This window comes from Natator depressus, chromosome 9, assembly GCF_965152275.1.
Source record: "Natator depressus isolate rNatDep1 chromosome 9, rNatDep2.hap1, whole genome shotgun sequence".
Taxonomy (NCBI): Eukaryota; Metazoa; Chordata; order Testudines; family Cheloniidae; genus Natator; species Natator depressus.
The window spans coordinates 32096828-32122384 of record NC_134242.1 but is presented as its reverse complement, the minus strand read 5'-3'; the positions used below and the strand labels follow the sequence as shown (position 1 = coordinate 32122384).

At 48.4% G+C, this 25557-nt stretch overlaps 1 protein-coding gene and 1 long non-coding RNA gene across 4 annotated transcripts in view; one reads left to right on the top strand and one right to left on the bottom strand.

The window, feature by feature from the left end:
* Positions 1 to 9128, top strand: part of LOC141993968 (uncharacterized) — a 125313-nt gene extending 116185 nt beyond the window's left edge. Inside the window, exons 6-7 of the long non-coding RNA XR_012640981.1 lie at positions 5874 to 6044; positions 8969 to 9128. This is a non-coding gene — a long non-coding RNA (uncharacterized LOC141993968). The remainder of the gene's footprint in view (positions 1 to 5873; positions 6045 to 8968) is intronic.
* Positions 1 to 25557, bottom strand: part of TFDP2 (transcription factor Dp-2) — a 152086-nt gene that overhangs the window by 92405 nt on the left and 34124 nt on the right. Inside the window, exon 4 of one of the 3 annotated variants that reach the window (XM_074963842.1) lies at positions 17763 to 17829. The exons of the other annotated variants lie outside the window; for them this stretch is intronic. Within the exon in view, the coding sequence (XP_074819943.1) occupies positions 17763 to 17829 (67 nt within the window). The remainder of the gene's footprint in view (positions 1 to 17762; positions 17830 to 25557) is intronic. 3 annotated transcript variants of the gene reach the window in all.

Sequence of the window (25557 nt, the reverse complement as noted above, 5' to 3'; positions counted from 1 at the left end):
TCAAATCCTCAAATGTGGTTAAAGATTTAGCTAGCGCTCCCTCATATGCCCAGATTTCAAAATAAAATTTTGACTTAATATTGAAAATATAAGATTTTTATATTTACATTACAACATACCTCTTGGTATGATTTCGAATCAGGAGTTAAGAACAGCTCTCCAAACTGAGTAATCTCAGCTACTACCCACAACAAGTAGTCACTCTGATATTTCCTAGAGATAAATTCCTGATTATTAAAAAATGTAGCTAAGGGAGAGGAATTTAGAAAATTTGTCCAAAGCTACTAAGGCGGTCTGGATGAATGGGTGACTATTTTTGGTGACCTAAACTTCTTTTTAGCCTAACAATTACTATGAATAGTTATATCTGAACTCCAGGCTTGTTCGAATGTTTGGATGTCTTACTGTTAAACCCAGCTGATCACATCTTTTAATTGTGATGCATAATAATAATACTGACTATTCCAAAGGCGGAAAAAGGATTGACATTGTGAGTGAACTGTGATACCTAATTAGAAGAGGGAAAAACCAGTGATTTTTAATTATGTCACAGGTAAAACAAACGAGTAATTATACTGATGTGACTTACACTTGTTTATTAATGCATAATGTAGTGAAAAAGGTGAAGGGGTAGAAGAGATAGTTCCATCATTTTGGAAGCAGAATCCTAATGCAAAATGCATTCACGATTAACATGACTTAAACCTTAGTAATATTAAGGCATAAAATTGTCTTTTATTCAGCTATCCATTAGAAAAATAAATAAAATAGAAATAAAAAGAAACAGTTGGCATTGTATCTGTTTAGTTCTATCCGTAAATTTATGTTAAGGCTATGGTCGTCTTCTTTTGTATGCCATTTGAAAAGCAACAGGTTGAGGTTATTATTGAATCTTGATATTCAAAAGCCATTCTAATACTTCTGGGATACCTAGGTGGATCCCCCTTATGCCATCCCTGTAAGCGTGAATGGGGCAACTGTCTGTGATGTAGGGCATAATTTGTACCTCACCAGTCACAATCTGGCAATTCTCTTGAATTCATAGGGTCAAGATAAAAATTATACAAAGTCACTTTCCCCCCCAGTTAGTACATTCATGTTGTTCATTCAACTATATTAATGCTCTGCAGTTTAACAGCACCTTTTATGAGGATCAAAGTGTTTTACAAAATCACTGAGCCCCAACCCCACTCTCAGAGATCACTTCAACTATTGTATTGCAGCCACCTTTTGAGTGGAACATCCTAGCTGTTCCAAACAATACACAACAGCAGCAGTTTAGGGTCAAAGGTAAAGAATACTGTATCCAACTGGAAATGTATGGAATTGGAAGCTGGCAAGGACACTTAATAAAATGCAATGGGATATTTAATCAACACAAGTAGTCATCAGAACCTCTTAAGTCTCCTCTGAATGAAAACACCTTCATTAGCATAGTATCCCTTAATGCCACATCTGTAACCAGAGGGAAAAGTGTCAATTACTGAATCAGGCCAGGTCTATACTTAAAACTTTTGTTAGTAATGTCGATTAGGGGTGTGACTTTTATTTTAAAAAATAACATTTCTATAATGGTGAAAACACTAGTATAGACATACTGGCAAAATAATGCTTTTGCTGGTATAGCTTATATAGGGTCCTCATCCTGTTATGTTCACAGCATACATACAGAGAAGTCAGATAAACAAATGCATTGCAACCTTCCAGCAAGAGAAACACTATCTCCAGAATTCAGACCACCACTACAAAAATCCCAAAAACAAACAAAGCAGGCTGCTCCCTAAAGCTCACCCCACCTTACTCTAAGCTAACTGGCTGCAGAAAAGACTCTGATCACATGCTTTCCTGCAGATCCCCACAGCCTTCAAGCTGGACCAGGAAATTCTTTACAAATTACAGTGACAGCCTACAATTCCAATGCAGTTTTCAATAGACCACTCAAACAAAATAAGCATACTGGCAAAAGCATGTTTTTGTCAGTATAACTCTTTACACGAGGGCTTTTGTCAGTAGAGCTATACCAGCAAACCTTTTCTAGTGTAATCTAGGCTTAAGTATTTCTAAAACTTACCATTTTGGTGTCCTGACTGAAACAATACTTATAACTTCCTTCGAGGTCACTTATCAAAATGCTGACCAGACCTAAGCCAGATTAGTTTGTGAAATTTTACAGGTCCTCAGTGTGTACACTACAAAGTTATGCTGGCATAACTATGCTGCCTAGGAACATGTTAAAAAAAAAAAAGTCACGCTGCCTAGCTGACATAGCTGCATCTACACTGCTAGAATAGCTGTGTTGATGAAGAGTGCTTCTGTCAGCTTAGCTAATGTAGTACGGGGTAAGGTGGCTAAGCAATGCCCACAAAAGAAATCCTGTTGGCTTATGCTGGGTCTCCCTTACTGCACTCTTCTGGTATAGCTATATCAGCAAGCATTTGTAGTGTAGACAGTTAAGGATTACAGAATAAGCGTGGTTGCATAAAACACAACACATTAGGCTCCTTTTACAGTGGGGCTAAAACTGCATCAATCGGTTTTGATCCTTAATGTGGATAAGACTTAGTTGCCTTGTATTTTGTAATTTGGAACCCATCTCCCCAAAACCACCACTTGTGGTCATGTTTTTTCACTGGTTTCCAGTGCAATCCACTAAGCTTATATTATCTTTGTAGCCCTGAATTCTTGAACACAGTTATCAGAGATATCCTATAACCAGTTCTAACAGTTAAGACTAGCTGGAAATTGCTTACAATTTGATTTGAACATTAGTTTGAACTCTCCAAGGCTGGGTCAAGGACTATGATTAAGGACTTATGATCTGTTCCCTTTGACTCCATGCCAGAGCCCAAGTCTGTGAATCTTCATGGCATGATGAAAGATGCATTTATTTTGATTAACATCTGATTAACATGATTTCATTTTGTGATTTTTTTTTTGTAATTAAAAACATCAAGCTGCCATAGTAGCAGACACTATAGATCAGGGGTGGGCAAACTTTTTGGCCCGAGGGCCACATCTGGGTATGGAAATTGTATGGCGGGCCATGAATGCTCAAGAAATTGGGGGTGGGGAGGGAGTGAGGGCTGGCTGGGGGTGTGGGCTCTGGGGTGGGGTCAAAAATGAGGAGTTCAGGGTGCAGGAGTGGGCTCTGGGCTGGGGCAGGGGGTTGGGGTGCGGGTGTGAGGGCTGCAGCTGGCAGGGCTGGTTCTTGGGTGCAGGAGGGTGGGACTGAGGGGTTCGGAGGGCAGGAGGGGGTTCAGGGCTGGGGTAGGGAGTTGGGACGGTGGAGGGGGTCAGGGGCACAGGCTCCGGATGGCGCTTACCTCAAGCAGCTCCCAGAAGCAGCAGCATGTCCCTCCTCTGGCTCCTACACAGAGGCACGGCCAGGTGGCTCTGCACGCTGCCCCATCTACATGCACCGCCCCCACCAGCCTTGATTCACGGCCGATGGGAGCTGCGGGGGCAGTGTGCGGAGCCCCCTGGCTGCCTCTACACTTAGGAGCTGGAGGGGGGACATGCTGCTGCTTCCGGGAGCTGTGGAGCCATGGCATGCGTGAAGTGGGGCAAGCCCAAGACCCCGCTCCCGTAGTTCGCCCACCCCTGCTATCAATATTAGTCAGATTTAGTAATAAAAACATTTGAAGTTGGAAAACAGTTATTTCCAAAAGCATCCCCATGGGATCTTAGTCTGCTTGGATTTCCTAAGCTGCTGTGATTATATGTTTTTATATACACACATGCAGGGCCACATGCTGTCCTAATATGGGAAAAACCACAGAGAATCTAGGAAACTACCCAAATTTCCAGTGACAGTTTCCTCCAAATCATTCTCTTGGGAATGGCAGGCTTTGCTCTTGGGAATGGCAGGCTTTGCTCTTCACAGGATAGAAGATTATGTTCCATAAGACTACAGCTCTTTGGCCATCCTGTAGAGGAGCCTTGGACAACTCACTTGGTTCCCCAGGCCCAATGGCAACATGACCCCCTAAAAGCCAGTACTCTCCTCCTTGCAGATTTCCTTCACAATGTGTCACGTTTCACTATCCTCCCTATAGCAGAGGGCAGAGTATTACTGTCATGCCCGAGGTACTGGTGACTGCATGGATCACAAGCTTCACTGATATTGATGGGGGTGAATACACCCTTCAATTCTCATGACTGAGGATAAAACAAAAGAGGTGTGAGACCCTGCCCAGGAATTTTGAACTGAGCGGGTGCAGGGGCTTTACTGAGTTTTGTTTGGGCAAGGGTGTGTGTGCCCAAGTGTGAAGGACTGCAGAACACAGAGAACCAAAGAGTGAGGCAGACAGCCTGAAGCAGCAGCAGAAAATATTCTGGGGAAGAGATTTTTTGGGTCAGGGTGCAGGCTGAAAAGAAGCTTGTTGGTGTCATGAGCAAAAGAAGCTGTTATCTGCTATTTGATTCCTTCTGTGTTCAGAGACAAAAAACTTGGCAAAAAATTGTTTTTAAATAACCAAAACTGCATCACAAACACCTCATTATCACAAATTTATCTTCTTAACTGGACTAACCTACTAGACACTGATTTTTTGACTAGCCACTCAGATCAAAAAAAAGTGGTAGAAGTGGTGGAAGAAAAGAAGAGAGGGGAAAATATGGATCAGGCAGAGAGTTTCTTACAGGCCTGCTGTTGGAGCAAGAAATTGAGATTGGATAGGCAAGTTGAATAATCACCTGCATTACAGCTGACCTAACACTCAACAACTGAAAAACCAAAGCCAAGACAGAGCAGATAAAAATGTGGCAATCTGGGTCACTCACTCAACACAAAACCCCTCATTGCAGATGGTGGGAGGTGATACATTCATATTTTTATGAACATGTTGATTTACAGTCATTTTGCAAGTGCTTCAATTAAAAATTCTATCAGGGTTAAGAAGTTTAAAAGTTCAGTCATAGAATCATAGAATATTAGGGTTGGAAGAGACATCAGGAGGTCATCTAGTCCAATCCCCTGCTCAAAGCAGGACCAACACCAGCTAAATCATCCCAGCCAAGGCTTTGTCAAGCCGGGCCTTAAAAACCTCTGAGGTTGGAGATTCTACCGCCTCCCTAGGTAACCCATTCCAGTGCTTCACCACCCTCCTAGTGAAATAGTGTTTCCTAATATCCAACCTAGATCTCCCCCACTGCAACTTGAGACCATTGCTTCTTGTTCTGTCATCTACCACCACTGAGAACAGCCTAGCTCCATCCTCTTTGGAACCCGGCTTTAGGTTGTTGGTGACACTGGGCACTACACTAGGTAACTCGGGAGGGTGGAAGACCACAAGTGTTGATGAAGCCCTCTTGCTTTATGCCCAGATAAATGAAGGCCCCTTTGCTCCTTGAACTTTTTGTGACCCTGCATAACCATGAAGAAGCTAGCACACAAACAGACAGGTTTGCACACGGCTCACCAGCCAAGGCCAGCTTCGGCCTGGGAAACAAACAAATAAGGCAAAAATGTTTAGCAAAAACCAGTAACAAATAGACTCAAATAAGGCAAGGCTCGGGCAATGCTACTGAGGAAAAACACAACTGGCTGCTTTAGCTGATTGGCTACTGTATTGTATGGGGCAGCAAATAATTAATTGCATAAGCTTATATAATAAAATAAGCAAAAGTATAAAATATATACTAAAATCTGTATGAGCTGCTGCAGGATTTGAGACAGCTCAGTCTCCCTGCACCCTATTTGAAGCTTCAAATAAATCTCTCTGCTTCTCCACCCCGTTGTGGTCATTGGCGCGACGCACACCGGGCAACAAATCCAGCTGTTGCTTGCCTCGGGCACTCTGTGCCAGCAACAGTTCTTGGTGTCCCTGGGTGGGCTTCGAGGCTGCTATATAGCCTTGTCCGGACTCCTCCAGGTGGCCGACGGATTGCGGCGACAACTGACGGCCAGCGCGCACCGGTGAGTTCATCGGGAGGCCTCGGAGGAGACGCGATTTGCTCGACCCCGGAGGGCACAATGGTGCAACGCGCCCCTATAGTGGAGAAGCAACTGGAGGCGACGGTGAGGAACCGGTCCTTTGGAAAAGGTAGGAACAGTCCAGTGGTCTGGACTTTCTCTTTTAAGACCTGGGGACGCCCAGTGTCGTCTGGGAATATGGGACAGGGACAGAGTACTACAGGCAGGGCACAGTGCACGCCCCTAGAATGCATTCTAGCAAACTGTAAAGTGTTTGAATTGAATCCAATAACAAAAAGCAAATTAAAAAGGTTTTGTACAGTAGACTGGCCTCAATATCGGCTAGAGGACCAGGAACGGTGGCCACCAGGAAAGTCAGTCAATTATAATAATCCTCCAATTAGTTCTGTTTTGTCAGCGAACAGGTAAATGGAATAAACATCTGTATGCACAAGCGTTTATAGCTTTCAAAAATAGAACAGACATTCTACAAAGCTGTAATTTGACTCCAACAGGACCGGTAGTAGCTAATGTTAGCCCCCAGAACCCCCCCAATGTTGTAATGGCAGATTCGGTGTCCCCTTCGGCCCCCACACACCCACCTTAAAAGGGTAGGACGCCTCACGTTACAGAGATTACCCCCTCAGCGGGACTCTATCCTTTGATTACCGAGACTGTTGTGGCTCGCCCAGGGGCAGACGGACGCCAGGCCACCACCATGCAAGTTTACACCCATGTGCCATTCAATCCAATAGACTTAGCAGCTTTTAAAACACCGGCTGGGGAATTGTCCACGAACCCAAGCCGGTTTATTTCAGTCTTTAAGGGGTGCCTCAGTAATCACAAGCCGAATTGGGACAACTGTAATATCCTCCTGAGAACCCTGTTGTCCGAGGTAGAGCGGAATCAGGTTACAGCTAAGGCAAGGGGAGCGTCAGCTTTCAAGCAAATAAAAGAAAGCTATCTGTCAAGTCCCTACCCCAAGCACTCGTAAATGGCTCAGGGCTTTTCTGGGTATGGCAGGCTTTTGCAGGATCTGAATCCCAGAGTTTGGACTATGGGCTAAACCGTTATATGACTGTGTCAAGGGAACGGATCATGACCCCTTTCACTGGTCCCCAAAAGCCGACGGGGCATTTAAAATCCTAAAAAAAAAAGCTGATGGAAGCTCCAGCCCTGGGTCTGCCAGATCTCTCTAAGCCATTTCAACTGTATATGCATAAACAAAAAGGGGTGGCCCTGGGAGTGCTAACCCAGTTGTTGGGGACCTGGAAACGTCCCGTGGCTCATTTTTCTAAGCAACTGGATCAGGTTGCAAAGGGTTGGCCGGCATGTTTACGGGTGATCGCAGCTACTGCCCTAGTACTTAAAAAAGCCAAGAAGCTAACATTGGAAAGGGTTATGCAAATCTATACTCCCCATATGGTCCGAGCCCTGCTAGACACCAAGGGTGGGCTCTGGCTCACCCAGGCTCAGATTGCTCAGTATCAGGCTAAGCTGTTAGAGAACCCCAAGGTCACCCTGCAGTCTTGCCCCACCCTTAACCCAGCCACCCTCTTGCCAGAAACAGAGGAACAAAAACACAACTGTTTAGAAATCATAGATGCCCAATACTCCAGCCACCAGGACTTAAAGGATCAGCCGCTCCCAAATGCAAATTATGAGTGGTACACTGATGGTAGCAGCATTGTCATAGAGGGGCAAAGGAAGGCGGGTTATGCTGTCGTGACCCTCCATGATACCACAGAGGCCGAGAGGTTACCCACCGGGACCTCTGCCCAGCTGGCTGAGCTTGTAGCCCTGACCCGTGCGCTCGAACTGTCAAAGGGAAAGCGGGTCAACATTTTCACCAATTCAAAGTATGCTTTTGGGGTGCTGCATGCTCATGCTGGCCTGTAAAAGCAAAGGGGAATGCTAACAGCCCAAGGCTCCCCAGTCAAATACAGGCCCCAAATTCTCCGGCTCCTGGAAGCCGTACAACTCCCCTCAGAAGTAGCTGTAGTGCACTATAAAGCCCATCAAAGAAAAAATCAAGACGTGGCCAGGGGCAATGCCAGGGCGGATAGAGAAGCCAAGCATGCTGCCACCTCGACTCCACCGGAAGCTGAGGATGCCCACATGCATACCCTTATCCATTAGTGGGGGAACTTTCAACCCCTCAGTACTCTTAAAAAAAACAAACAAAAAAACCCACTAGTTAACAAACTCGGTCTTCAAAAAAAAAAAAAAAAAAAGGAATGGCTTCGTTCTCCGGAAAAAAAAATCTTCCTGCCGAAGGGCCTGATCCGGCCAGTACTGCAGCAGCTACACCAAACCACTCACGCCGGCAAAGAGGCCCTTAGCCAGCTAATGGAAAAATACTTCTTGACTTCTGGACTCTGACCCCTGGCTACCCAAATACAAGCTGACTGTTTAGTCTGCCAAAAGAATAACCCTCGGCCAGGACATCCAGTAACACCAGCTACCCTGGAACCCACTCCAGGCCCCGGACTAGTGTGGCAAATAGATTTTACTGAGTTTTCCCCAACTCAACGGTTCAAATATCTACTCGTCTTAATGGACCGATTCAGCAGATGGCCTGAAGCCTTCCCATGTCGTAATTGCACTGCCAAAACAGTAGCCCTCAAGTTTGTTAGGGAAATTATTCCCCGCTTCAAACTCCTCCAATAAATGAAATCTAATAATGGGACGCACTTCACAACAAAAATCGTTCAAAACATCTCAGATGCCTTACAGATCCCTTGGAAACTCCATACACCCTGGAAACTGCAGGCCAGTGGTATAACGGAACGCACCAATCAAACCCTTAAGCGACCCCTCTCAAAAGTGTGCCAAGAAGCCTCCCTGCAATGGCCCGATGCTCTGCCCCTTGTCCTGCTCTGCGTCCGCGCTCTCCCGAAGGGTAAATTAGAGCTTAGTTCCTTTAAAATTATGTTTGAAAGGCATGGCCTATAAATGGGACACCGGTTCTAGCAAAAAAATAAAACATGGGGTGTGGTTTTTTCCATCTCAGTACATGTGCTCTCTGTCTGCTGTTCTCTCTTTTCTCCACAGGTATACTAAAGACTTCCAGCCTCTTCCCTTAAATACCCCTGTCCACTCCTTGCAGCCAGGTGACTCCGTGCTCGTGCGTACCTGAAAAAACAAGCCTCTCCAAAAAAAGTGGAAGGGACCCCACACCGTCCTGCTGGTTTCCCACACGGCGGCAAAGGTCAAGGAATACAAAAACTGGATCCATTACTCTCGCCTGAAGGTGGTGCCTACTCCTCCACCAGCAGAACAGTGGACCATCCAGCCCATCACCACATCACCCTCCAACAATCTTGAACTCAAATTATTGTTTAAAAAAACATAAGCACCGGGGGGGGGGGGGGGGGGGGAGCAGGGCTACAAGGGCATATACACCATGAGGTCCCTCATAGTGGGTGTCATTTGCCTGGTATTCCCCATCTCTCTCTCTCTCTCTCTCTCTCTCAAAAAAAAAAAAAAAAGGTTAAAAACCCGTTAATTTAAATGTAAATACCTATAAGGCCCTCAAAATCGCCTTTGCCCGGGAATTTAATCTTTCCAACTGCTGGATATGTTCCCAGATCCCCTACCATGCAGCCTGCTTCCCTTGGAGGGCAACCCCCCCATCCCCCCCCCAACCGGTCAGACCTCTCTAACAGGTAAATAAAAGCAAATGCCACTCGGTTGCAAACACAGCCCACCTTAACAAAAAACTGTACTAAAAAGGCCAGTTTAGCAGCAACACTAATCCCTAGAAACCCTACTGGAATGCAACCCATGCCCCCAAACCCATCCAGCTATGCTCCGTCCCCATGGGCCTCCTTTGTTATTGCCAAAAAGCCACTGCTAACTGTGACGATGTGACGCAGCAGGGAGGGGAGAGTGTTGACCTGGGAATGTGCCCTGGGGACGGGAGACCTGAGAGCCTGTCACCTGAGCCAGGAGGGGGAGGGGGAGGTGACACCTCTGCCCAGGAATGTGGATGGAGGCTGCAGCAGGGAACCTGCTCGGTGGGTTTAGTTTCAGTTTGGGGCTGGGTGGAGGAACACAGGGAACCCCAGGGCTGGGGTCTAAGCTCCCTGCTCCCCCAGAAGGACTTCACTGAGGGGTCCTGGGTGTACCCACAAGCTCTGTTTTGGACTGTGTTCCTGTTGTCCAATAAACCTTCTGTTTTACTGGCTGGCTGAGAGTCTCAGTGAATCCCAGGAAGAGGGGTGCAGGGCCTGGACTCCCCCACACTCCGTGACAACTGGTGGCAGCGGTGGGATCTACTGCACCCCGTGAACGGCGCTTCCTGCAGTAAGTGACTGGGGAACAGTAAAACGAAGGGGGATTGACGGGGACCAGGCGTGCTGAAGATTCAGAGAGAGACGGTTTCAGGGGGCGGTTAACCCCTGGGAGTGTGTGACCAGAGAGAAGGACTTTTGCAGTAACAGGGTCCCCCGGGGGATTGCAGCGAGCGGTCCCAGGGGCAGAGGAGTCTGCAGCTCGACCCTGGCAAAGAGGTGGTGACCTCAAGAAGGACTGGCACACTAGGGGCTTTTCCTGGAAACCGTGGACAGCTGCCCGGCCTGCGAGTGGCCAGCCGGGAGATGTACGCTAAACGCCTTAAGAGCGACCTGGTGGAGCTGTGCAGGCAGAGGGGGCTGCGCGTCGGGAGGTCCACCAAGGAACAGCTGATTGCCCAGCTGGAGGAGAGGGATCGCTTGGATGACCCGATCCCTGTCCCTGAGGGAAGCCGCCCGGCGGACGCAGCGTGGGCCCTGGGGCCTGACCAGGCTGGGAGGGGTCAGACTGCTGCCCAGGACACCCCGAGACCCTTCCTACCTATGCCTGGGGGAGGGGTTGTGGGAAGCCCAGCGAATACCGAGGGCCCCCTGACCCCAGCAGCCAGCAGGGGATCCTCCCAGCGGAGCTCCCCATCCCTGGAGCGGATGCGGCTGGAATGGGAGAGGGAGAGGAAAATGAGGGAGCTGGAGGATCATGAAAAACAACGTCAACATGAGGAGAAACAACGTCAACATGAGCAGGAGGAGAAGGAGAAACAACGTCAACATGAGCAGGAGGAGAAGGAGAGGGAGCGTCAGGAGAAGGAGAGGGAACGTCAACATGAGCAGCAGGAGAAGGAGAAACAAAGACAGCATGAACTGGAGCTGGCCAGGCTGAGGAGCAGTGGGGCCCCGGCTGCGGTGAGTGAGGGGGGACCCAAGACTGCAAGGAGCTTTGATAAGTGCTTCCTGGCCCAGCGGAAGGAGGGGGAGGACATAGATAGCTTCCTGACGGCCTTTGAGAATGCCTGCGAGCTGCACAGGGTTGACCCTGCAGACAGGCTCCAGTTCCTCACCCCCTTACTGGACCCCAAAGCCGTGGAGGTCTACAGCCGGATGACAGGGGCAGAGGCAGGGGACTATGAACTGTTCAAACAGGCCCTGCTCCGTGAGTTTGGGCTGACCCCCGAGATGTACCGGAGAAGGTTCCGGAGTCAGCGTAAAACGCCTGAGGTCACCTACCTACAACTGGTCAACAGGATGCAGGGATATGCCCGCAAGTGGACAGCGGGGGCCCAAACTAAAGAGGACCTGCTTGACCTGTTTGTACTGGAGCACCTGTATGAACAGTGCCCTTCCGACCTGAGGCTGTGGCTGGTGGACAAAAAGCTCGCGAACCCCCAGCATGCAGGGCAGCTGGCCGACGAGTTTGTGAACAGTCGGTCAGGGGGTAGCCGGGAGGAGTCCCAAAAGAACAGGCCCCCCCCGATGCAGAGAGAGAGTCACCATGGGGCCTCCCAGCGGGGAAATAGGGAGAACCCCCTCCAAAGGGGAACGCCTGGTGTCGGGCCCCTCCGACCCGTTCGAGGGGACCAACGTGACCTGAGCTGCTATCACTGTGGCCAGAGAGGCCACGTACGGGCCCAGTGCCCCGGGCTCAGGGACAAACTGAGCAGACCCAACCTACCCAGGGTTAACTGGGTAGGGACTCAGCTGGACGAGGGGCAGGCGACCCAGGAAAGGGGGGCTACCAGTTTGCCACCTGCTCAGGAGGGAAGAGTACCCCCAGCCAGCCCCGCCAGAGGGCTGGAGGCTCTGGACTCAGGGTGCTCGGTTTACAGGGTGGGTGCGGGGCTGTCCCTCCGGAGAGAGTGCCTTGTTCCCCTGGAGGTGGATGGGAGGAAGGTCAATGGATACTGGGATACGGGCGCGGAGGTGACGCTGGCCCGGCCCGAGGTGGTGGCCCCAGATCGGGTGGTGCCCAACACCTACCTGACCCTGACGGGGGTGGGCGGGACCCCATTTAAGGTGCCCGTGGCAAGGGTACACCTGAAATGGGGGACCAAGGAGGGCCCCAAGGATGTGGGGGTACACCACCATTTGCCCACTGAAGTTTTGATGGGGGGAGACCTAGAGGACTGGCCAAGCAACCCCCAGACCGCCCTGGTTGTGACCCGTAGCCAGAGCCGGCGAGGGGCACTGCGACCTGACCCTGGGGAGGGTACCACACTGGAGGCGCGAGACCCTACTCGGGTGGGGAGGGAGCGCCGAGGGGCACGGCTCAGAGAGGCTGCGGCCTCAGACCTGGCCACGGAGGGGGAACCGGGCCCCATCCCTTCCCCAGCCGCTGAGTTCCAGGCCGAGTTGAGGAAAGATCCCTCCTTGCAGAAGCTCAGGGACCTGGCCGACCTCAGTGAGGGACGGACCATGAGGAGAGGCTGCCAGGAGAGGTTCCTGTGGGAGAAGGGGTTCCTGTACCGAGAATGGGCTCCCCCAGGGGAAGGGGAGTCCTGTGGGATCAGGAGGCAGCTGGTGGTCCCCCAGAAGTACCGCCGCAAGCTCCTGTCCCATGACATCCCCCTCGCAGGGCACCAGGGAATCCGGCGCACCCGGCAGAGGTTGCTACAGAACTTTTACTGGCCCGGGGTCTTTACCACCGTCCGGCAGTATTGCCGATCCTGTGACCCCTGTCAGAGGGTGGGGAAGGCCCGGGACAAGGGGAAAGCGGCGTTGAGACCTTTGCCCATCATAGAGGAGCCTTTCCAGAAGGTGGCCATGGACATCGTGGGGCCTCTCAGCAAGACGACCCGGTCGGGGAAGAAATACATTCTGGTGGTGGTAGATTTCGCCACCCGCTACCCCGAGGCAGTGCCCTTAGCTTCCATTGAAGCAGACACCGTGGCAGATGCGCTCCTGACCATTTTCAGCCGAGTGGGGTTCCCCAGGGAAGTCTTGACAGACCAAGGCTCCAACTTCATGTCGGCCCTGCTCCGGTGCTTGTGGGAGAAATGTGGGGTCCGGCATGACTGGGCCTCAGCGTATCACCCCCAGTCCAATGGGCTGGTGGAGAGGTTTAACGGGACGCTAAAGATGATGCTGAAAACCTTTATGAACCAGCACCCGCAGGATTGGGACAAGTACTTACCTCACCTGCTGTTCGCGTACAGGGAGGTGCCCCAGGAGTCTACCGGATTTTCGCCTTTCGAACTGTTATATGGAAGGAGGGTGAGGGGCCCCCTGGACCTGATGAGAGACAAGTGGGAGGGGAAGGCCACTCCCGATGGAGAGTCAGTGGTGGAGTATGTCCTGACCTTCCGAGAGAGACTGGCTGAACTCATGGGCCTGGCCAGGGAGAATCTGGCCAGAGCCCAGAGGAAGCAGAAGGTCTGGTATGACCGCACGGCGCAGGCCCGTGCCTACGCCACCGGGGATCAGGTGATGGTTCTCATCCCCGTGAGAAAGAACAAACTACAGGCCGCCTGGGAGGGCCCGTTCAAGGTCGTCAAGCAGCTCAATGAGGTAAACTATGTGGTGGAGCTGTCGAACCGGGCCCACCACCGCCGGGTGTACCATGTGAATATGATGAAGCCATATTATGCCAGGGGGAATGTGGTGTTAGCTGTGTGTGGTCAGTGGGAGGAGCAGGGAGATGACCCTTTAGTAGATCTATTCCCTGGGACCAGAGCTGGTTCCCCCCTGGAAACAATCCCCCTCTCGGATCAGCTCACCCCTGCCCAGCAAGCTGAGGTCAGGGGGGTGCTGCATCCGTACCGACAGCTGTTTTCCAACCAGCCTGGACGCACTAATCTGACTGTCCACCGGGTGCAGACAGGGTCGCACCCGCCAATAAGATGCTCCCCCTTCCGAGTCACAGGGAAAACTGCTCAGGACCTGGAAAGAGAGGTCCGGGACATGCTGGCTTTGGGGGTGATCCAGCCATCGGCCAGCCCTTGGGCCTCGCCGGTGGTGCTGGTCCCCAAAAAGGATGGGTCAGTCCGGTTCTGTGTGGACTATCGGAAGCTCAATGCCATCACTGTATCGGATGCCTACCCCATGCCCAGGCCGGACGAGCTCCTAGACAAGCTGGGAGGAGCTCGGTACCTTACCACCATGGACCTTACAAAGGGCTACTGGCAAGTGCCGCTGGATGCAGATGCCCGGCTGAAATCGGCCTTTATCACCCCTCTGGGGCTCTATGAGTTTCTGACCCTGCCTTTCGGCCTCAAGGGAGCGCCGGCCACCTTCCAGCGCCTGGTGGACCAGCTCCTGAGGGGGATGGAGAGTTTTGCCGTGGCGTATATTGACGACATCTGTGTCTTGAGCCAGACCTGGGAGGACCACGTGTCCCAGATTAGACAAGTGCTGGACCGACTCCAGGGGGCTGGGCTGACTGTCAAAGCGGAGAAGTGCAAGGTGGGGATGGCTGAAGTATCTTACCTGGGCCATCGGGTGGGGAGCGGCCGCCTAAAGCCGGAACCGGCCAAGGTGGAGGTGATCAGAGACTGGCCCGCTCCCCACACCAAAAAGCAGGTCCAAGCCTTTATTGGGATGGCAGGATACTACCGAAGATTTGTGCCCCACTTTAGCGCCATAGCCACCCCCATCACTGAGCTATGCAAGAAGGGGAAGCCAGACAAGGTGGTCTGGACCGAGCAGTGCCAGGAGGCTTTCCGGGCGCTGAAGGAGGCTCTGGTCAGTGGCCCAGTTCTAGCAAACCCAGACTTTGACAAGCCCTTTGTGGTGTTCACCGACGCCTCCGACACGGGACTGGGGGCGGTGTTAATGCAGGAGGATGAAAAGGGGGAGAGACACCCCATCGTGTACCTGAGCAAGAAGTTGCTACCCCGGGAGCAACACTACGCGGCCATCGAGAAGGAGTGCCTGGCCATGGTGTGGGCCCTCAAGAAACTAGAGCCCTATCTCTTCGGGCGACACTTCACCGTGTACACCGACCACTCTCCCCTGACCTGGCTGCACCAGATGAAAGGAGCCAACGCCAAGCTCCTGAGGTGGAGCCTGCTCCTGCAGGATTACGACATGGACGTGGTCCATGTGAAGGGAAGTGCCAACCTGATAGCGGATGCGCTGTCCCGGAGAGGGGGCCCCGAACTTCCCCAGGTCACTGGTCACAGTGACCCCGCTCAGTTCAGTCTCGAAGGGGGGAGAGATGTGACGATGTGACGCAGCAGGGAGGGGAGAGTGTTGACCTGGGAATGTGCCCTGGGGACGGGAGACCTGAGAGCCTGTCACCTGAGCCGGGAGGGGGAGGGGGAGGTGACACCTCTGCCCAGGAATGTGGATGGAGGCTGCAGCAGGGAACCTGCTCGGTGGGTTTAGTTTCAGTTTGGGGCTGGGTGGAGGAACACAGGGAACCCCAGGGCTGGGGTCTAAGCTCCCTGCTCCCCCAGAAGGACTTCACTGAGGGGTCCTGGGTGTACCCACAAGCTCTGTTTTGGACTGTGTTCCTGTTGTCCAATAAACCTTCTGTTTTACTGGCTGGCTGAGAGTCTCAGTGAATCCCAGGAAGAGGGGTGCAGGGCCTGGACTCCCCCACACTCCGTGACACTAACCATACCTGGTTTGCTGGTAATAGCACCTGTCAGTATTATTTGTCCCCGTCCGCAAATACCACTATTCCTCTACGTAATAGTGCTGGCCAAGACACAGGCAAAGGGCTTCAATATTACACCCCCTTAGAAGCCGCAGCCAACAAATTGGGCCACAATGGCAAGGTAGCCAATGAACAGTCCTTTTATGTCTGTGGTAACTCAGCCTATAAATGGCTACCCCACCACTGGCACGGAAGCTGTTATTTGGGGTACCTTACCCCTCCCTTTCGGGTCATGGCCCACCTCCCATCGGGCCAGCACCAGCGGTTCCTGTATGCCACCCCCAAACCCATTAATAAAAAAAATAGATTTGGTATAATCCTTCTCCCAGCATATAAAGTGGGTAAATTGGCCAAGCTCTATCGCCAGCTCTCTGTATTCCTCACCAAGTTTGCCAATAATACCTTGGCCATAAAAAAAAGCCTCAACACAAAACTTTATTAACTCCGGTTGTTGTCCCTGCAAAACCGCCAAGCCCTAGATTACCTTTTGGCTGCACAGGGCAAAGTGTGTGTTCTAATTAAAAATAAATGCTGTACGTATGTCCCAAAAAATTCACAAAATATTAACAAGTACAACCTGTCAGCCAAACAGGCCCTTAACCAATAAAAAGCCCAAGAAAGAGAGCCCACTATCTTTGACTCACTCTGGGGATGGCTGCCCGACCTGGGGGAAGGCATTGTTCGTCTCCTGGTCACAGGTGCCGTGTTGTATATCATCATTCTCCTCTTGTTTGCCTGTTGTAAAGCACTTATATACAAAATATGTGCCTCCCGCTCCACAAAAACCCCATTATAGCCTCTTGTTAAAAATTCTAACTCCTCAGCACTTAATCACTTATTATCCAAAAAATATAAAAAAACTCAGTTGCAAGCTTATTAAGTATTCTCAAAGAAGGGAGTTGTTGGTGACACTGGGCACTACACTAGGTAACTCGGGAGGATGGAAGACCACAAGTGTCGATGAAGCCCTCTTGCTCTAGGCCCAGATAAACTAAGGCCCCTTTGCTCCTTCAACTTTCTGTGACCCTGCATAACTATGAAGAAGCTAGCACACAAACAGACAGGTTTGCACACGGCTCGCCAGCCAAGGCCAGCTTCGACCTCGGAAACAAATAAATAAGGAAAAAATGTTTAGCAAAAACCAGTAACAAATAGACCCAAATAAGGCAAGGCTCAGGCAATGCTACTGAGGAAAAACAACTGGCTGCTTTAGCTGATTGGCTACGGTATTGTATGGGGCAGCAAATAATTGCATAAGCTTATATAATAAAATAAGCAAAAGTATAATATATATACTAAAATCTGCATGCGCTGCTGCAGGATTTAAGACAGCTCAGTCTCCCTGCGCCCTATTTAAAGCTTCAAATAAATCTCTCTGCTTCTCCACCCCGTTGTAGTCATTGGTGCGACACACACTGGGCAACGAACCCAGCTGTTGCTTGCCTTGGGCACTCTCTGCTGGCAACAAGGTAATTGAAGGCTGCTATCAAATCCACCCTCACTCTTCTCTTTTGCAGACTAAATAAGCCCAGTTCCCTCAGCCTCTCCTCGTAAGTCATGTGCCCCAGCCCCCTAATCATTTTCGTTGCCCTCAGCTGGACTCTCTCCCATTTGTCCACATCCCTTCTGTAAGTGGCATATTCACACATTCCACACCCCCATAAAAAAAGTGAGTAATTTAATATTCTGATAGCTTTTATTATAAGTCTGATTTGGCTTGTCATCTTAAAGCCTTAACACTAGAGTCACTGTTGTGGATCTACAATATAGCATTCACAGATACAGAGGTATCTAATACTTTAAGTTTTAACATTTTAAGTTGGGCCCAAAAAAGTTAAATCAACCACATATAGTGGGCATACCAACAATTTAGGGGAAGATTTTAAATTGCTAAAGTCTGGAGAGAAGGCAGCCTTACAACGAGTTTATTTTTTGAACAGACAAATTCAGCTCCTCTTACCTTTTGATGGACTCCGGTTCTGATCTATAAATCCTTTCAGGTCTCCATTTGTGGAAGTTACACCAATCTGAACAAAACATTTTAGAAGTCTTAAAATATGATCAGCTTTGTAATTATTTTTTACTATGCAACCAACAGTAACCTGAAAAGGTCAATTTTGTGGACTCAAGTGCTTAGGGATCACTTTTATAAGCACCTTATATTACTCACCTGCTAAATTTAAAGTCTTCAGATTCACAATGTTAAAAAGTAATCAAAAATTGCGTAAGAATGGCCATATTGGGTCAGACCAATGTCTTGACTCTTCCCCAACAAAGCGTGTTCATCTATGTGTCTGATAATTCTGTTCTTTACTATAGTTTAAACCAATTTGACTGGTACTGAAGTTAGACTCACCAGCTTGTAATTGCCAGGATCACCTCTGGATCTTTTTTTTTTTTTTTTTTTTTTTTTAAAGTATCACATTTTCTAACCTCCAGTACAGAAACTGATTTACATGATAAGTTACACTGCACAATTAGTAGTTCTGACAGAACTCTTGGTTGAATACCATCTGGTCCTGATGACTTATATCTGTTTAATGTGTAACATTTGCTCCAAAACCTCCTCTATTAACACCTCAATCTGGGACGGTTCCTCAGATCTGTCACCTAAAAAGAATGGCTCAGATGTGGAAATCTCCCTCAATTTCAAGGTTAAATAAAAGATTCCCACAGTACATCTCAGCAAAGCAAAATACAGAAACAAAATATGTGTTTCTAAAATTGTGAAACATTCTTTGCCAAAGTTAGCACATCTGAGAGAAAGCATAGTTTATATAGCACAAGATCCAAAGTTAAGGTTCCCTCTAACCCATTTATTACTGCTTCTTTCCGCAGCTGAAAACAAGGAACCAGCCATGCTATCAGTCAGGTTTCTGTTGACTTGCGGAAAAGTATTTGTATTACTGTTGCACATAGAAACCCTAGTTCTCCTCTACACCCCTCAGGCACCACCACCACCAACCTGCACCCCTCCCCACCACACACAGGCAGGAGACAGGGGGTGGTTACAGGCTTCTTACCTTCCCCACTGCTTGCTGTGCTCTAAGCTCTTGTCCAGCCAGGGAAGGAGATTGTGCATTTGACAGGGGCCCAGAGCAAGCAGCTGGAAGGGAAGGCAACCTCACAACAAAACCCACCTGCCCTCTTCCTCCTACTGAGACAGCAGCTAGGGGTCAAACTGCAGGTTGTGACCCCTCAGGGGGTCAGGAGGTTATTATGTGGGGGGGGGGGGTCGTGAGCTGTCAGCCTCCACCCCCAAAGCCCGCTTCATCTCCAGCATTTATAATAGTGTTAAATATATATTTTAAAAGTCTTTTTAATTTAGAAGGGGGGATGCACTCAGAGGCTTGCTGTGTGAAAGGGGTCACCAATACAAAACTTTGAGACCACTGAACAGTCCAGCCAACCCTGCAGCATGCCAAGAAGGAAGAGAAAGCAACCGAGTGGTCCAAGTGACGCCTGATTATTAAGAGGGACAGGGACATTTCCTCCCCCTTCACCCTCCGGGTTGGGGAGTAGGGAGAGGGCAAAAAAAACAAAACAAAACAAAAACAAACAAACCACAGCCCTAGCATATTAAGTCTTTTCACTAGCAACCAGCAAGGCAGTACAAAACCCAGCCAGGTATCAAATCCACTTGCACTATATTTCATCTGTGTCTGCACTTCTCCTGGAAGACACTGTAGACATAACTGAATGCTGTTTCTAGAGCAGAGGTGGGAAAACTATGGCCCGCGGGACCATCCTGCAGGCCCCTGAGCTCCTGGCCGGGGAGGCTAGCCCCCAGCTCATCCCTCCCCTCGCCCGCAGCCACGCCACCGTGCGGGCAGCACGGCTGGCTCTGTCCGGGCAGCGGGGCTGTGAGCTCCTGCTGCTCTGAGCAGCATGGTAAGGGGCAGGGGTGAGGTTGGATAAGGGGTAGGGGGTCTGGGGAGGCAGTTAGGGGACAGGGAGCGGTTGTGTGGGGTGGAGGTTTGGGGGGTGGTGGTGGTGAGAGGACGGTGGGTTGGATAGGGTGTGGGAGTCCTGGGGGCCTGTCAGGGGGTGGGGGTGTGGCTAAGGGTTGTCGGGGGCAGTCAGGGGACAGGGAGCATGGGGGTTAGATGGGGGTGGTGTCCCGGTCAGGGGACAAGGAGCAGGGGGGTTTGGATGGGTCGGAGGTTCTGAGGGGGGCAGTCAGGGGGCGGGAAGTGGGAGGGGGCCAGGCTGTTTGGGGAGGCACAGCCTTCCCTACCCGGCCCTCCAAACAGTTTCGCACCCTGATATGGCCCTCGGGCCAAAAAGTTTGCCCACCCCTGTTCTAGAGGAAAGGGCAGTCATATGGACTCACCCATATATTGCTCATCTGGCATTTTTCCAAAGATAGGTATGAAGCCTTATGCAGCTGAGCACCTCACTTCTCTTCCTACTGCAAGTGCTTCCTCAGAGAATGCCTCTATTTCACTCTCTCTACCATAGGAAGGGACTTTCTATTTCTCCTCGTGTCAAACTCAACACTGAGATGCCCCCCATCCTCAGTTTACAGTTATGCCTTTCATAAACCCCCATGTGACAAGAGTGGACAGAACAAACCAAAGCAGCCCAGCAATGGTGAAAACAGTATGATGAGCCTTCCTCTTACTTCATAATTATGATCATTTTGATATTACATTCCCCAATTAAAAACTAATCTCTTCCATACTACAGAGGACTCCCACATGGTTGCAAGTGGGGAAGAAATAATTGGAAAAAATAACCAGCATATTTAGAGACTTTTAAATTTCCAAAATCTGGGAGTGGATAAAGGTTTAGATAAGGATTCAATCCATAAGATTTGTTTATTTTGAAAGAATCCCCTAGACATATTATTGAACCTAGCCCCAGTTAATGCCATTGATACTTGGCCCAAGAGCTATATGTGAACTTGGCAGGGAATATTCTTTTCCTTTGGGGATGTCAATAACCAAAAGAGTTTAACCTGCAAAGGTGTTTTTGTTTTGTTTTGTTTTTTATTGGGATTTCCTCTTTTTTAGGGGATGAGTTTGCTGAATCTTTGTGCAACATTTTGAATTAAGGAAGCTTTTGTTAGTCACTGAAGTTAAATATGCATTAATAAAAAAAGTTTTACATGGTCTGACATTCTATTTTCCTGTTAATAGTTCAACTGTCACACTTGGCTCTTGTGAGGTCTCCATTTCACTAGCTTTCTAGTCAGTCTTTCAGACTACCCACTACTTGAATATACTCTAAAGTTAAAAATTAAAAAAAATAAAATAGATTTCTGGTCGTCTTTATACTTCATAAAGCATCAAAAATGAAAAAAAAGGCACATGACCAACTTTTTCCTGCTGAAGAGGTCACCTTTAATATTCCTAAAGCACAATTTTAATATTTAGCTGCTAGTGCTGTTTCCCTTCTGTTGCTTTTTATAATATCCTGCTTGAGACAGCGGATGTATTCTGTTGAACGGTGTTTCTCAATGACAAGTCCACGGACTGGCACCAGTCCGAGATTTCCCTGACAGTTTAGGAAGGCAGTAAGCTGGGCCCTGGTATCAAAAAGGTTGAGAAACACTGCTGTAGAATACAAGTGCATGTAAACAGCCTCTTTTGCAAGGCATTTGATGCAAGGATATGAGCAGCTTCCTTTCTGTTATTTTGGCTGCAAGGGAAAGTAGTTATTATATTCTATAACAGTTCTTAGGATGACCCAATAGATAGATGGGGTTATAGAATATCTATAAATAAATATTCCTAACATGAACACAGCACTTTACAAGCACGTAATGGATAAGGTCCAACCCAAAAGAGCATACAATTTAATATAATACATTGGTTAAATTCAAAAGCAAAGAGCCTGAAGACTGAAATACACTAAATTTGCAAGGTTTCATGGAGAGGAATATGAAGACACCAGGACCATGGCAAGCGCATCAAGATTGGAACTGGTGACATGTCTGAAAACTAACAGAATTACACTGTAATTGATCACTGCCAAAGGAGCAACTACAGTTTTAACTGCCCACCTTGCTCTGGGAAAGGCAATAAAGTTGCACATATATTGAAACTTGCAAGGGTTTTAGAGCCAGGGCTGTCTGGGCCCGGCACATTAGAAACTCGGCGCCTATCTGCGCGGGGCGGGGGAAAATGTGTGTGCGCGCGCTTCCCCCCAGACCCTACCCCCGCTGCACTTCTTTCCACCCCTCCCCCGAATGTGACACACCCTTGCTCCTTCCTCCCTCCCAGGCGCCTCCTGACGCTGCAAAACTGATCTGATATGCAGCAGGTGGTAGGCACAGGGAGGGAGGGAGTGAAATGCGCTGATCAGTGGCTCCCGCCAGCAGGCAGGAGAACTGGGGGAGGGGGAGGTTCTGGTAGGCAGGCTCCTCCTCAGTCTGCTCGCCTCCCGCCTCACCTCCCCACACGCAGGGCCCCCCAAAGTGCGGGGCCAGGGCAGTCGCCCTGATTTGCGGTACCCTAGGGACGGCCCTGTTTAGAGCAAATGGAAAAGATGGAGTATTGGGTCTGAACACAGACTCTGGCTCATAGACAGACCAAAAAGCTTACTTCCAATTCCACACCTTCACCTGAAAAAACTGGAGGGATTTTATTTGTGTACGCCAATGGCAATCCTTTGAGACATCAATTTAAAATGGTATTCTGCAAAGCATTAATTTTTCCAGGGTCCTCATCCCCCAGAAGAATTTGGCACCCAATCATGTATAAGAGTGACAGCTACCTCAGTGCCACTGGCAGGGACTAATGACACAGGTCTAGGCCACCAAGAAGTGGGTTTCAAACCACTTTAAACTATTTATCCAGACTGCATACTAACTCAAACATAACACAAGTTCATATTAAAATACCTTTGTGCTCTTTTTCCAGAAAGTATCATCCAAGAACTATATTATCTCAAGTATTTTCTGAGCATGGAAGGAGAGAGGAACTGAACAACAGTAACAAGGCACTCAACTGAGGTTCCAGATCACCACTGTGAGATGTCACTGGGAAACTAACAGTTAACTCCACCATCTGAATGGAAAATGAAATATATCTGTCCCCAAGGGCCATGCATCATGGTGTAAACTTCTTCCCTGCAGTGTTTGACAGGGTGTCAAGAACAAAGTCAGAAAGAATGTTAACCAGGTGATGATTATTTGAACATGTGGAAAGGTCCTGGGCCACTAGAGAACATTATATTCAGCTGCTCCAGGTTCTTTCATTCTGCATTTATCAGAAATCAGTTCAGACTTGTTTAACCTGGGCCTAGCTCTAAGAATTCTTGAGTTTGGGGAGAGCAGCCAAGTGAAGTGCTGGCAAAATCTTACAGTTTAGTCCAGTTGCAATGCCCTTAAGGGGAAAACCCGGGGATAATTTAGGGGTAACATATCAGTATAAGGAAAATTGGGAGCAATAGGAATCATCTTCACGTCCTGCAAATTACAAGAGAACATTAACAGGAGAGAGGAGACAGGAGTGTCCCCAACCAAGAGATCCCAAATAACCTGGCAGGTGACACAGGTGGGTAATCTGGTGGATGTCAGTTCAACTAGCTTCCAGCCAGTAGACTACAGTTGTAGCTGTGTGGTAAAACCTGGGCCCCCTTAAAGCATTAAGCTGTAAGCATTACCTAAAACTATGTTAAAAACCACAGGTATTTAACCATTGTGGATTAAAATAAAGTTGTAACCTTTAGCCATCACACAAATGTGTGTCAAGTATTCATACCAGTATATGATCCATAAAGGCAGAGATGTCATAGCATGGAGAAGGAAGGCAGAAGTAGAGTGTGAGAAAAGGAGCAACTGCTAAAGAGACTATGTGTATCTATATGCTTCTGATATGGCTTTCAAAAAGCAGTAAGTCAATTAGGTGACCATACCCCATGCATCTGCAGCTGTTAGCATCAAGCCAACAGAGTAAAAACATTTGTAAATATGTTTTCTTGAATCTATATAGTAGATTATAAAAATTACTTGCAAACTCAGTTTGTTGAACAGTATCTTTTGGGGTTATTTTTTTCCTTTTCTCCCCTCCCCCACCCCAAGATTGTGGTAGTTGAATAATTTGGTTTAAAAAAAAAATCGTGGCCAACTGACTGGAGTGCCTTTGAGTGGCAAAGTTAGTATTTTTAGTTAGCATCTATACATATCCTGCACGTTTACAGACACAAATGATGATGTAATGTATAATTCAAGAAATGTAACAAAGTGCTAGATGGAATAATGAACATACCCAGTGGTCAAACCTTATCTCACCAGAGTGACAAAATCCTTCCTCCCCAGAGACAATTTCTGTTTATATCTATTCCACCTGAGAGTCGTCAAAGCTCCTCCCCACAACCTCTCCAGATTCTTTAGCCTGGAAAGGGCCGTACCCTCTCCTAATACTGGCTTTTACAGCTCTGCTAGCTGTCTCGTAAGATCAAGGGCTTTTGACTCTTAGAGGTGGTGGCTTTGTACAGCTGGAAAGCGCAGTGGAAGTTTTTAACCACGTGAGGAGTAAGCAGAGAAACAGATATATAGGAAGTGGTTTGACAGCTCTGGAAGAGGTGTATTTGTAATTATGATTTTCTCATTGTGAAGGCACAGGATCAAAGCTGGAAAAAGGAAAGGATTTCTGCCCACCTCTACATTGTCCCAGAACCTACTATGAATTCCTGTATAAGATATCCCAGTTCAGTGGTTCTCAAACTTTTGTACTGGTGCCCCTTTCACATAGCAAGCCTCTGAGTGTGACCCCCCCCTTTATAAATCAAAAACACTTTAAAATATATTTAACACTATTATAAATGCTAGAGCAAAGCAGGGTTTGGGTTGGAGGCTGACAGCTCGTGACCCCCTGTGTAATAACCTCGTGACCCCCTAAGGAGTCCCGACCCCCAGTTTGAGAACCCCTGTCCTAGTTCAATGAACTAGGAGGAACTTGAGTACCTATTATTCTACAGTTCCTAGTAGTATATTATGGGCTTTGTAGGCAGATACACCATATTCCTTGCCCCTTAGAACTTGATCTAAATTTTAGACAAGATACAACAAATAATGGGAAAGGGCAGATAAGAGTTAAGCATCATGCAACTACTTAAGTTTGCTGTATGACTTCTTGGTGATTCTGCAGATTATACATGGATATATACAAGTGGTTCAGGTAGCATCGCCTATAGTTAAGGTTACCCAACACTCATTAAGTATCTTGTTATAAGCAGCTGGAAACTGCCAAATTTAAAAACTGTCTAGGCTGAATTTTTCTGGTAAGTTTTAGCTAAAATGGTTTGGCCATTTCTATGAATGAAAAATATGTTGTTTTGCCAATGTTAAATTTCTAAAACTGTTTAGTTGAGAAGCTCTGGCACCTCCATGCTTTGGACCAGGGACTTGAAACTTGGCATGGGAGAAGCACAACTTCTCCATGGTGTCAGGAATATGCATTTTGCCATCACCATAACAATTTGCACAAATTTGGCCTATTTATGAGCTTTTGAAAAACTGCAATTCAGTAGAGACTTGTCAAGAGATTGCCAGCTAAACTCACTGAAGATTCTGTCTGTACTGGGCACATGCCATCCCGTCACAGCTCTTACATGCTAGCCAGACTGCTCAGGCATTATTCCAACAAAGTGACTGAGCATGCTTCATTCCAAGGATTCAGGAATGGAGCAGGACTTTTTATGCAATTGCTCCTCTTGTCTATCAGAGACTATTGTGGCCTCACACACCAGAACTGAGTTCAGGCAGACACGCTTCTGTGCTCTCAGTGCCTGCCTCGCCACTGGTG